General features: G+C 28.0%; 1 protein-coding gene across 1 annotated transcript; it reads right to left on the reverse strand.

Annotated features, from left to right (window-relative positions):
* Positions 1-6,307: 6,307 nt before the first annotated feature.
* LOC122298950 lies at positions 6,308-8,599 on the reverse strand. Its single transcript, XM_043108794.1, has 3 exons — positions 8,230-8,599; positions 7,215-7,343; positions 6,308-6,670 (listed from the first exon to the last, which is right to left on the reverse strand). Exons 1-3 carry the CDS (start codon positions 8,548-8,550, stop codon positions 6,494-6,496), a joined length of 627 nt encoding a protein of 208 aa, XP_042964728.1. The 5' UTR covers positions 8,551-8,599; the 3' UTR covers positions 6,308-6,493.
* Between the last annotated feature and the right edge of the window lie 6,179 nt (positions 8,600-14,778).

Below are 14,778 nucleotides of genomic sequence, written 5' to 3' on the forward strand. Positions count from 1 at the left end.
TTAGTGTTTTTTGTGTGTTGAGGAAACTTTTACCCTCTTCCCTCTCTAACACAAAATTGGTCTAAAGGAATCTAATGGGCCAATTCCATTTATGGATATATAAATATAAATATATATATATATATATATGGGGTGAGAGTAAGGGCTTTCTCAAGTGCTCATTAAATAGCCCAGCCCATTATGGACTCACATTATGACTACTAGTTCACACATAAAAATACTATAGTCTTCTATATACATATACTTACCATATCTACAATTTGAATGGTATTTGGATTGTTGAACTCAAAATTTCAAGTTTTGTGTAATTATATATATACACATGAATTTTTATGATAACAAATGAATTCAAAGAATAAAGCAGTCTCAAGCTCAAGTTGTCTACACAATGGAATCAAGCACATCAAGGAAACAAGCATAAGCAAGAAGGGAACAAATTCACATTAAAGTCATAGAGTAATGTTGTAAATCTCTTAAAAATTTGAAATTAGGATTAAAGCTCAAAATTAATATTTTATCATAAAGCATTAAAATATATTTTCCACATGTGCATGAATATTTTGAAAATTAAATTTGAAAATTTTGAAAGATGATTGATTGTCATATTTCACGTGTGCATTATATGATTAAATGTTTGAATTTTGAAAATATTAAAAATAATTGATTGTCATCTTTCACATGTGCATTACATGATTAAATGTTTGAATTTTGAAAATATTAAAAAAGATTGATTGTCATCTTTCACATATGCATGTTTTATTTGAATATTTTCAAAAATGATTAATGATTGTTTTGACTTATGCAAAAGGTAGATATTTTTGTTTGAAAAATTTGAAAAGTAAAGTGTGATCTTTTTGTCATATGCAAAAAGTAAAAAAATTAGATTTGAATTTTTTGAAAAGTAAAATGTGTTCCTTGTGTCATATGCCAAAAGTAAAATATTAGGTTTGAAATTTTTGAAAAATGAATGATATTGTCTTTGACAATTGAAAAAGAAGAACTTTTTATTTGAATTTTTTGAAAAAGTAAATGATATTGTTTTTGACATGTGAATTTTTTTAAATTTGAATATGAAGTCTCATATGCCTATAAATAGATTATTTGAGAGTTTCACATTTACAACATCAAGAGTATACAACATTTATTCCAAATTTTCATCTATCTTCTCTAAGCATTGAGCCTTAATCCTTGTTCATTTTGAGAGAGATATAGTTTGTGTTGTATTGTTCTTATTTCACTCATTGAGGAGTGTTTTCTGATAACCTACCCACTATCAACTCTTGTATTAGTAAAAATGTGTGTATAACCCTTCTGCGTGTAGAAAGTGTTCTACACAGGGAATAGTTGAATTACCACGTGTAAGGTGATTGCAAGTGTAAATGGTGTTCTACACGGATCCTTTGTAGCGGTGTTGTTCAAAGGTGTAATAGATTTCTATCTCCACCTGAAGGAGGTTGAATAGTGAATTTGAGGATCCTCAAGTGGTAGCTTAAAATGAGGACGTAGGCAGTGAAGCCGAACCTCGTTAACATACTGAGTTTGCTTCTCTCTTACCCTTACTCTTTATATTTATTATTGTTTCATATTTTGGTTATATTTTATATAGTATATTTGATTTATAATTGTTATTTTTTTAAATACAACTCAATTCACCCCTTTCTTGTGTTGGTCATTTGGGCAACATAGATGTTAAGATGAGATCATATAGGATGGAATGAGATGGTCTACGAAACCAAATGAGGCCTCAAGCTCAACTCTTAATTCTATTTTCTCATAATATAATTGCGAATTTGTATAATTCATATAATTTAGAAAAGTGTTACAACCATAAAATATCATATAAAAGTAATCTTACATACTGACGTGGTTTGATGTGATACATTAGATCTACTTTATAACTTAATATATCACATCAAACCATGTCAGTTTATAGATTTATTTTCATAAAATCTTTTTATAGTTAAAATATTTCTCTATAATTTAGAATTATTGTTGTTGGTAGTTGTCAAGTTATCGAAGGAAGAGAGGGCGAGGAATATGCAAGTTGTTTAGAAGATTGCGATGATGGCATTTGTAGCATGAAAAATGTTATATGTATTTATAATTTTTATTCACATAACTATACATACTGACATATCATCTATTAATACATTATAAAATATGAAATTCAAAATTTAAATTTTGAAAAAAAATTATAAAATAAAATTTGTACTTAAAATTATAAATATATGTAAAATGGTAGTATGATTATCAAATATGTCCACCAAATGTGTTCACTCATATTTTTTAATTTTTTTATTTTTTCTTAATGATTAATAAAGTGATTATTAGTGAATTTATATTTTTTTAATAGTTAAGAATGTTTGAAACATGATTAAAAAATTTATTTATACTAATATGTATATTTAGACGGCGTTTGGATTCTGAGCTGAGTTCAGTTCTTTATAAATAGTAGTAAGTTGAGATGGTAAAATGAGTTCTGTGCAGCCCGTATAAGATGAGTTTTTATGTGTTTAAATGTTAAGATGCGTTTAGTACTGTTTATGAAAAGTTAAAAAATATTGTGGGTTTCACGTATAAAGAAGTGTTGAGTTGAAAAAGGTTGTGAGTCTCACATATAAACAGATTTTGAATTGAGATGAGCTTAATAATTTGAAAGTTGTGTATTTGGATATTAAACTCGGTTTAAAATTAGACTAAATTGAATTGATATCAATACAGTCTAACAACCAAACAAGACCTTAATGTACACATTTAATAATCCCTCTAGCATTATCCTAAATGAGAAATGTTGTTGTGCCGCCCATGTTTACCACTACAATGTACCGCTGCCCTTTTTTTTAATTTAGTAATTAAAAAAATAATTTCAAGTATATTTGTATATTCTTTTTACTAAGTGATTAAAAAAATGGAAAAAAAAAACACTAAGCAGTACACCCAAAGGTATGGTGGAGGCAGCATAGTAGCCGCTCCCTATCCTAAATATATATAGCGGTATTCTTATAGCATCGACACATATATCTAGATAGGACAAGAAAGTTAGGAACTGACATGCACGACCTTGAAGAGCACTAAGAGCATTCGTAGCCGGTGTCCCAAAACACAATTTTTCCTATAATTTGAGGCTTATTTTATGGTTTTAGTTAAAATTCCTCCTACATCTTTATTTTAGGAAAAATATTTAGGGGATGAATAATGATTCTTCGAATATAGGGAATCACTATTCATCTCCTAAATCATCTTATATCAATATATATATTTTATTCTAATAAATGAAATAAATTATTATTCCAATCATTTACACTTTATCTCATATTCATATTTATTATAGTTTTAAATAATAATTTTAAAAATAATTTAAATAATTACGAAAATATAAAAAACTAATTTTAAAAATATTATCATACCCTCAAAAAAATAATTTAAATTTTTGTTTCAAAATTCACTAGAGTAATAATTCAAAACATAAGAAAAAATATTAAGTAGTTAAATTTGTAAATAGAAGTAAGAGAAAAAAGTAATAAAGAAATAATAGAGAAATATTATTTTAATATAATAGAGAAAATATAGGGAATGAGATGTATGAGACTTTTAAAAAATAAATAAAATTTAGGAAAAAAATTTAAAAATTATAATTTTTAACTTAATTATAAGAAATTTTATAGAGAATGAGATAGAAATTTCTAAAATGATTTTATGTCTAAAAATTCTATATACCATACTACCATTCAATTTGCATCTCATTAGAGCATTCACATTGGCTTGGCCAAATTTTACATAATTTGACTCAAAAATCTTTCACATTGGATTGGGCAAATCTAAAATAATTTGGACTTTTGCTACAGTGGTTGGCTAAAAATGGAAGATCACTGCTCATTCATCAAACATTAAAATATTAATTTATCATTCTAAACAAATAAATTAAATTAATTAGATCAATATAATAAACATTTAACATTTAGAATATAATTATTATTAACATTTAATAATACTTTTTTGTAATATTAATTTAATATAATATAATTATTATTAACATTTAATAATACTTTTTCTAATATTAATTTAATTAGAATAGAATTATTATTAACATTTAATAATACTTTTTTTAATATGAATTTAATTAGAATATAATTATTATTAACATTTAATAATACTTTTTTAAGTATTAATTTAATTAGAATATAATTACTATTAACATTTAATAATAATTTTTTAATATTAATTTAATTAGAATATAATTACTATTAACATTTAATAATACTTTTTTGTAATATTAATTTAATATAATATAATTATTATTAACATTTAATAATACTTTTTATAATATTAATTTAATTAGAATATAATTATTATTAACATTTAATAATACTTTTTTAATATTAATCTAATTAAAATATAATTATTATTAACATTTAATTGGTGGAATTACAAAATGTGAAAAAATAAATTAAATAAAAAATTTATTAATTTAATAATATTTTATTATTATATAGAGAATAAATGGCTAATCCAATGTGAAGATTGAATTTTGATGGAGTAGACAAATGTCAAAAAGTATTAATATTGACTAAATTTAAAGATAAACTTGGCCAAACTAATGCCAATGCTCTTAAGTAAGATGTGACATATTTATTACTATTGAATAATCATTTATTATATATATTTTTTATTATTAAATAATAATAAATATATCACATCAATATAATAAAATATAAATAAAATAATAATATAATGTATAGTATTACTCTTTATGTCACAAATGGGAACACCTCAACATTAAATAAAGGGGGTATGGTCTTAGCAAATATTAAAAGTTGAAGTGACACTTCAGCTAACGTAAAAGGAATCCCTACCTAACCATACACAATTCATTTGTTCTTATTTGATTAGCTCATTTGTACTCTTAGACTAAAGTTTCAGAGTGTCTTCCAAGCTTATGATTAATAAATTGATTACTAAGTAAATTTATATTTTTTTAATAATTATAAATATTCAAAAAAATAATTAAAAATTCATTTATATTAAATATATATATAATAATCACTCTAACATTATCCTAAATATATATAGCGATATTCTTACACCATTAACGCATGTATAGACAAGACAAAAAAGTTAGGAATTGCACGCGTGACCTCGAAGAGCACTAAGGGAATTATGTATAGAAAATGCTATTGTGTCACTTGAGCTTGTTCTTTCATTTTACCGATTATGTATTTATTTTTTTAATTTTTTTATTTAATGATTAAGAAATAGCTTTTATATTTTATATTTTTTAAAAATATTTAAATATATTTAAAAAAAAAAAAAAAAAAGAACTAGGGCTGCCCATTAATATGTATCCCACGAAAGGAAACACCTCAACATTAAATAAATAAAGGGTGTATGGTCTCAGCAAACATTAAAAGCTGAAGTGACACCATCTCGCATAAAAGGAATCCCTACCCAACTGTATACACTTCATTTGTTCTTATTTGCTTAGCTCATTTATACTCTTGATCTAAGTTTCGGAGTGTCTTTCAAGCTTATGAATTGAACCTCTCATATGCATTCTGATAAACAAGTCCTTATAAATATTTTCTCCATAAATCATCTACCCTTAAAAATATGAAAATTTGTTAATAAAGTTAGATCAAATATTTGGTAGTACTTCAACCCAACATAATGTTTTTATTAAACACAGTATGCAAGTTATCCTGTATTACGTGTTATTTAAATTGGATCGTGTCCAGTTTATGGGATTCGCCTGTCTCATTAAATTGGTCCTATTCATATTAAACCATATGATTGCACATCCACAATTTGACAAGGCATAAACCCGACTCACAGACACCCAAGTGTAATCCCAAACTTTCTTCGGGTGATGCCATTTCAAATGAAGATCTCAAGAAACTCCCATAAGCTCAAAGATTTACTAAGACTATATACCTATGAAAAAAAAGATACACAAACAATAATCTAAATCCTAATATATAGAACACAACAAATGAGTGGTGAGGACTTCACTTCATTAATAAAATACAAAAACATGCATACAGAATGCCCGCCTCAATCTTGAATCTTGTGCGAGTTGATCATCCTCGGAGGGGTGATGAAGACTGTATATAGACAACACCAAACAAGTTGCAGCCTCAGGTTTCTGCAACCATCCCCAGGTTTCTTTAATGTTTTTGAAGAGTCTTTTCTTGAAATACCAGTTATTATTTACAAGTGTTAATAGTTGCACGACTCAATTATGCCCACTACAGTAACATAATCTGAAACATAAAATCTAAAATCCCATTGAAAGAAGACGAAATTTCCTGTATGGACCAAACGATGATGCTTAACAGTGGAACCAAGAAGCAGATCGAAGAATATAACCGGTATCTTGAAGATAAGTGAGATGCAAGAAACAAAGAGGGAGACGAAGGTGCTGCAATCACAAACTACAAACTTACTAAAAAGAGCTTTAATCAACTAATATTTCCATACCAGGAGGATTATCAGTCAACTACAACTCTTCTTTAAAATTGTCATTCTCAGTGGGACTTGTATTATCCACCTTGTTTTTCTCATTTTGAAGATTTGCAAGAACTTCCTCTAATGGAGGATCTCCAGGCCTTCGAAAAACTTGATCTCCAATCTTGATCTCATATGCCTCTGGTTGGCTCAACACAAAATCCTTCATCTGGGAAATTATAAAAGAAGCATCAAGAACGTAAGTATCAGAAACCAAAGATAGGAAATAATTATTATCAAACAAAAAGGATGTACTAAGAAATTTTAAGAAAGCAAGCCATTATTCTAGCTCAAAACCCCTATGCAACAATCAAGACTGGATTTATGTGTAGTTCCTAAAGTCTGCAATCTGTTAATCACTTTCAATACAAGGAAAATTTTCCATGTTAATGATACAGATCATTTGTTGATTGATGATTACAAAAACACAGAGAAAAATCTTATTTTATATTGACATTAACCATCCAGAGTTTATAGGAGAGACAATTATGCTTTTTGTAAGAGCAAAAAGAATTGCTGTCTTCCTCAAGCACATCTAATGATGACCAAGCTCTTCAGCAGATATGGTTACAAAACATCAGCAGTAAATGGATCTTAACCACTTTGGACTTGGTACATCTAAAACTTACGAGCCAGCTTTTCAGCAGATTTAGTTATACTATACCAGCAGTCAATGGATTTAACCTCTTTGGACTTGGAGATCTAATGCATACCTCAGCTGTATCTTGGCCTCTTTCTAAGGTGAACATGATTGTGCTCAGATCAACACCCATGAACTTTGCCTCGATAGCTCCAGTTCTCAGGACTTTCGTCCATTTCATAGCAGTTTCAGCCACCATATCCTGGAGAAAACAAAAGCACAACACCATTAAATAAGTTCACATTCAGTTGAATCTATACCAAAAGCCTACATCTAGCATAGCATGGCAAACAAAACGATTTGAAAATTAAAAAATAAACATTCTTTTTGTTCCATTTCCTGCAAACTAGAAAGCCATCACTTCAGTAAAAGATGGCATCTTAAACAAAGATCAGCATACAAGAACAGGAAAACATATAAAGATAGCAATAAGGGGATGGAAATTAGCCTTCTTGTATACCATCGTACTTGGGCTATGCCTATTCTTGGTAATTCAATCTACAATCATTTACTTATCAAAAAAATATATATACTTCTGCAGGTTTCCAATTTAGGCAGCACGAGGCTTTCAAAAAAAATTTTATAATTAGTCTCGTAACCGGCAAAATGTTCAGAATAGATAAGGAACGGTAACACATCAACGTTTTCATCCTTCTAGGGAAAAAAAAAAAAAAAAAAAAAAAAAAAAAAAAAAAAAAAAAAAAAAAAAAAAAATTCCCACTTCAAATTTAATAACTCGAACAGTAGCCCCCTCCCAATAACAAAAATCCAAACTTTATTTTCGAGGTAATTCCAAATCCAGATCCTGTATCTATTACCCTATAAATTCTCGTATAATTTAATAGAAAAACAAATATAAATCCGATTCCAAGCTCAAAGACTGAGTTTACTAATTCGCTCAAACGACAAAATTGAGTAGGCCATACATTCGAACACTCATTATTTGACTAGTCACTTAAAATCTCTGCTCCTTTATATTGTCAAACAATATTGATACACTCCTCGTCACAGAAACCAAAACCTAGAATTAAATGATTCATAAAATGACGAACCCAGTTCACATATCAAGAACCAAGAAGTTTGATTACCCGAGAACGGCGAACGCCGAGTCGGAGTTTAACAAACCCCATAGTAGGTCCGGACTGCCGCTTCATCATCTCAGCCTGGATCTCCGTCACCGACATCTCCGACAAATCGGACGGCCGGATACCAGGCTCTTGAGGGGGCGTGGATTTCTTGCCCCATTGCTTCCAAGCTTCGTCCTCCTCATCATCGACGACGTCGTCGAGTTCGTCCGGGATGTGGACCGTTCGCTTCGCCGCATCGGCGACGCGGACGAATTCGGTATTTCGGGAAATAATGAAGGGTACAATAAAGAGGACGAGAAGAAAGGTTTCGTGGTTTCGCATGGTTTTTAATTTTTGAAAAACGGAAAGAACTGAAATTTTGAGATCTGAAGGGGGTAGTTTGGGCAATATATATTATATAGGTTCTGAAGTGGGGTGGAGTGTTTAAACTGCGCACCAGAGGTGCATCGTAGAACCTGTCACGCATCACGTGTGATTTTCCTAATCATGTGAAATTTCATGTGCCTTCTTTGCATGGGCATCTTGACTTTATTAATATAAGATTTTATTTCCTTATCTTAATTATTAAAAAAATAACGAGTATGTGAATCAACTTTCATAGAGATAATCTTAAAAATACTTTTATTAAAATACCTCTATCTCAAAACAGCTTTCACAAAACTTTAAAAAACAAAATTCTTTACAAAAATTTTTTAGGTAAACTTATTTTAACCCTAACCCATTTTCATTGTCTTATAGACTATCTTTCTTTTATATTAACGTCCATAACTAAATAAAGTGTTATTTATTAGTTTTACAGATAGGGTATGGACAAGTTGAGAATTTGGCTCTGGCTATGGAATGTGAACAAATATGGGTGGAAGAAGGTCCTAGTAGGGCTGAGTAAAAATTTGAAAACTTGACTCCGAATCCGACTCCTATAAATTAGAGTCGGAGTATAGTTTTTCTTAAATTTTTCAATCGAAGTTGGAGTCGAAGCTATCACTGGACTGACTCCAACTTGGATCCTAACACTTTTCATTTTAAATCTGACTCTGATATTATACATATGTTATAAAAATATGTAATTATTTATATATTTATCATATATACTAGTATATTTATATAATTATATAACTATAACTTATATAGCTAAGTTCAATAATATATTTATATAAGCTAATTATTATAAAATAATATACTTATACTATAATGTAAATAAACTAATAATAGTTTAGTATATCTAAACATCATAGTATTACTACCATACATAATTAAGTATAGAAATAAGTTAGATACTATTATTGAAATAAGCCTAGTATAATCAGTTAATAGCAAAAAATACTAATTTACTGAAGTATAATAACATGTAATTAGAAACTAAAAAGTCTAGTATATGATTAAGTTAGAAATAAGTTAAACATTAGTATAATAACATATAATTAAATACTATAGTATAAGAGCTTGTACAGAAATAAACTAAACACTTGTATAGAAATAAATTAAACACTTGTATAGTAAATTAATAACACATAATACTAATTTACTAAAATATAATAACATGTAATTAGATACTATAAATAAGTCTAATGTAGAAATAAATTATAAAAAAGTTAAACACTAGTATAATATAGTAACATGTATACTATAGTATAATGACAAGTAATTAGACACCGTAATATAAGTCTAATATAAAAATAAGATAGACATTAGTATCGAAATAAGTCTAATATAATAAATTAATAACACAAAGTACTATAATATAATAACATGTAATTAGACACTAGAAATAATATGTAATACTATAATATGATAAAATGTAATTAGACACTATAGTATAAGTCTAGTATAAAAATAAGTTAGATAATTAGTATAAAAGTAAATTAGCCATGAATGATTTAGTTTTAGTTTTTAATTTTTTAAAAACTAAAATTTGAAAACCCACAAAAAATAAAAAAAAATAAAATCTTTTTAAAAAAGGGCTAAATATGAATTAAAAAAAAAAACTCAAAAAATCCAAATTAGACTTTGCTCCTACAATTTAGAGTTGGAATTAAATCGGAGCCTACACAAGTCAAAATAGGAGTCAGAGTTCAAATTTGAACTCCGACTATGTCGATGCCCACCCCTAGGTCTTAGCATTATTCTTAGTGTTGTAATGAAGGAAAAATACTATTATGATTGATTAGATTATGGAAATTAATTTATTTGTTCTAAAAATAATAATAATTGAAAGGTGTAATATAAAATTTCTCATTTAATATGCTTGGATTCCAATGTATTATTTATGTGATACTTCATTATAATTCCCTATACTATAAAATAGAGCTAGCTAAGATGTTACCAGATGGTACCTCAAGCATATTGTCAATTTCTTATTTGGTGTGTTAGACATATTGCCAATGTCAATTTAGTAATAGATATCATTTCCAAAATTGAGAAAAATCTGAAAAATGGTCATTATTTAGATTCTCAAATTTATAAAATGGATAATTTGGGTTTTTTCAGTATGTGAGAATCCTTAGTAAAGACCAGTAATTAATTTGATAGATCATAATAGAAAAATTTGAGAATGTGTTAATGCCTAAAAACGACATATAAATTCAGAATGGAAGAATGATCTATTCATAGCCTTACTAAGGTTGTTTTGGGCCTAGATCGGTGTTCTGTGGGCCCTTGGAAGTGGTCCAGTATGACTATCGACTCACTCAAAAATGAGTAACACAAAGGCTATTCCAAGTACAAGAGGATATCGTGTAATAATTAGAAATAAAATTCTTAAATCGTCTCTTCAAACAAAGTTGTTTAAATCCAAACTCGTATAAAATAGTAAAAAGTTTCACAAACAAAAGTGGTTTTATGAACAATGAATGGAAGAGTGCAACGGAAATAAAAATGGCACTAGTCATAAATTAGATTCATACTTTTAGATTTTTTTTTAGTGTCGAAATAGAATATAAAAGACTAACAAATTGAAATTAACAATTAAATATTCAACTACGCTAAACAATTTTAATTAATCTAAAAATTAAATAATAAACTGAAAAGTATCTAAAATGTGATTGTAATGCATATTTAATAGAAGTTTAAAGAAACAAGAAAAATAACTGATATAAAATAAAATAAACAGTAAATAAAATGCTCAAACTTTTAATTCAAAAAATCAAGAATACATCATAAATTTCAAATTGAAATTAAATGAAAAGTAAAAAATGAAAAGATCAAGCCAATTGAACGAAAATGAAGATTGAAAGCAGTGGAAGAGGCTAGACTGTAACAGCAATTAGATCCCTTAAAGAGCTCTTCAACGGTGCTGCATGAGTGCCCAAAAAAAATTATGTGTCCAATGCACTGGATCCCGTAAGCATGGATGAACAAAAATTGTGTGGCGCGAATCAAATTGCCAAAGAAAAATAAAAGTTTGTGCTGAAAATGCCTCCCAAAAGATTGTGTGCAGCGTAGGTCAAAATTCTAAATAAAAATAAAATATTGCCGTGTAGTCCCCTAGGTCCAATCTTATCAATAGAAAGAAAAGTGTCGTGTGCTTTTGAAGTCCAAAAAGCATTATTTTTAGACTAATTCGTATGCCCTTTTTGCTTTTTGACTTTTCTTTTTTCTAATTTTTGTATTCATTGGACCTAAAAAGAAAATGAAATAAGAAAAAATAAAATAAAATAAAAAGAAATAATAGAATATCAAACTTGTGTTATGCATGTAAAAAAATATTATCTAATTAAATCACAAGTTATAAAATTAAATATAAAATCATGTTATTAACCAATTTAAATCACAACTTAGATTTATACATCTTAACAATTTTTTCATCTAAAATTAATAATAATGTAATAAAATAAATAAAGTATATTTGTTCTAAATGTATAAAATATGCAATATTTTAGCTTAATCAGCTGTATGATACCCCGTGTGTACATCCATAATGGTGATCAGTAAATAAATGCAGGAAAATAAATAGAGGAAGACACACATATTTACGTAGTTTAACATTGGGGCCTATGTCCACGAGGTGGGAAGGGAAGAATCTACTATAATAAACTTATTTTAAGAGTCTCTCATCCTCACTATACAATAGAACCTGAAGGTATGTCTTCTGGTGTAGATCTCATCGCTGGAACCCTTGTCGTAAGGTTGAAGAAGCCTTCTTGGAGCAATATGGCCAAAAGTCACTAAAGTCGTATGTGCTTGTGTCTTTTATCTACTGCCCCCTGCTTCAGGTCACCTCACCCCTCTTTTATGTCTCATCTTCTATTTTCCTCCTGACATCCTGATACATTGCATTCCCTTGTCACTTCTATGTCCTATTTTCCTCCATTTTCTTTTATCTTCTAAAGATTGCCCTTTGATAGGCTGAGCCTTGAAAACTATTTTAATCCTGATGTATTTTACCCACTTACAGAAGGTTTTATTAAGCTTTCACTCATATAAAAGCCCTTGGTTTAGGTGGATTTAGTGTCTACCTTTTCAAACAACTAAATATGAGAGTTGCACTCAATGCTAGACAACTTACAACTTCTTTCAATAGATATTTATATCAAATATATTGGACCAAGATGTGATGGAAAAAGGTCTAGAGATTAGTGTCATTGGTTATACTTAAGTATCATGTTGAAATTCATCTAAAAGGTTAGTAGCCAAGATGTAATAAATATGACTAAATTAGGCTTGAAGGAATAACTTATAATAATTAGTAATTACTCAAATAACACTATATGAAGTAGTTTAGTGGTCCCAATGCTTTTATAGGTACATCGATGATCAAAGATTACCTCAATTTCATAAAATAGATATATGAAACGAGTCTTACAATGTTTAAGAGTTTTTAATGTTATTCATAAAATTTACATGGATAACAATAAATATTGTAGAAACTATTTCATGTGTCTATTTTTCTTTTAACTAAAACTCTAAATTTTAGATAAGAACTCAATGGAATTTTTTCAGGTTGAGCACAAATTATATAAACTGAAAATTTTATTTGCTCCAATAACTTTGTTTCAGTAAAATATCTTATGTCTAATAAGAAGACATCTCAAATTCTTATACATATCTTTATAGGGCAATGCTACATACAGTCGTGGAATTGCAAACGCCGCGCAATCGCTTTGAAAAAGAATGGGGTCCATGATTAAAAAGTTAGTTTTTTTTTCATGTGGGTCCCATATTAATTTATTTTTTTCAAAGCGACTGCACGCTGCTTGCACAACCACGACTGCAAATATCATTTCTCATCTTTATAAGTTGGATCATCATGACCAATACAGGTACGTAAATCATCAGTTGTCAATAAAGTTGCACCACTCTGACATGCAAATAATCATTAAGCCCCATTTTCAGGAAACAACCATCCACTAAATAAAATAAAAATGGATAAAAGAAGGGAAGAAAACACTCTCATCTACTCTCTCTCCAATATCTCTAAAAATAAAATGATTAACTTAAGTATCTGAGTGCCTCTAATGATTCGAGACCCAACGGGGTCCCGTGACAATTTTATTATTTTATAGGAGTTCAAACAACATGTGAGAAAGGAGACGGTAATCCGTCCCTAGTTATTAGGATACCGCCAAAATAAAACATGAAATTAGAAAATTGTTTCCCTAATATATACTTTCTTGTTGCCTACTCCTTTATAAATATAATATATATATATATATTTATAAATGTGTAGAGTTATTAGGACAGGAATATGGAGGAAATGAAGTTATTTCTTAGAATTCCTTGATCATGTTATAATGGTTCTTCACTTTTCTTAAACAAGATTATGATATGCTTAATATAAAATTGAGATACTCTTCAATTATCTATTTTAATTGGATAATTCAAACTAAAAATAGTAAAATATATGGATCCCATAATATTTACTACTACATATAAACCACACATGTAAGTTTTTTATTGAGTGGAATCTTATAATTTGGATAAGAAAAAATTAGAAAACATTTTACACGTAACAAAATATGTATAATAATCCATCAATTTAAACAGAAAGAAAAATTATTAGGTAATTTTGGAATACGAGTGACGTGATACTCCAAACTAATCATAATATGCCATGATATTAAAAATTAATTGTGTAAGCATTTATTTTTAATGACTTGGGACTCATTTGGATGTTGAGATGGAATTAGAAATTTGTGAATAATAATAAAATGGTTTTAGTTAAGATGTTTTATGAGATTTGGGAGAAAAAAAAAAAGAGAAAAAGTTGAATAAAAATATTATGAAGTTAAAATATTGTTAGAATATAATTTTTTAATATTATTTTTGTTTGAAAATTTGAAAATGTTGAATTATTTTTTATATTTTATTTGAAAGTTTGGAAAAGTTATAATAATTAAATAAAAAAGTTGAATATTTGAAATTGAAAAATGTTTGCATATATAGTATTTGGATGTTGAGATGAAATGACATTATATGAAATGAGATGGAATGAAACCATCTTGTAATCCAAACGGGGCCTAATATTATATGATATGATGAAAGTACGATGCATTTATATTTTGAGAATAACTAATAATTACTTACATTGAAAATAAAAAATGGAAATTAATT

The sequence above is a fragment of the Carya illinoinensis genome, chromosome 2, assembly GCF_018687715.1.
Source record: "Carya illinoinensis cultivar Pawnee chromosome 2, C.illinoinensisPawnee_v1, whole genome shotgun sequence".
NCBI classification, from domain to species: Eukaryota; Viridiplantae; Streptophyta; class Magnoliopsida; order Fagales; family Juglandaceae; genus Carya; species Carya illinoinensis.

Excerpts from the sequence above, each read along its gene's own strand:
- LOC122298950 (XM_043108794.1), bottom strand. The coding sequence starts at position 8,550 with ATGCGAAACCACGAAACCTTTCTTCTCGTCCTCTTTATTGTACCCTTC. Across the intron at positions 7,344-8,229 it reads TCGGCGTTCGCCGTTCTCGG|GATATGGTGGCTGAAACTGC; the intron begins GTAATCAAACTT and ends TGTTTTCTCCAG. Across the intron at positions 6,671-7,214 it reads GAGGCCAAGATACAGCTGAG|ATGAAGGATTTTGTGTTGAG; the intron begins GTATGCATTAGA and ends ATAATTTCCCAG.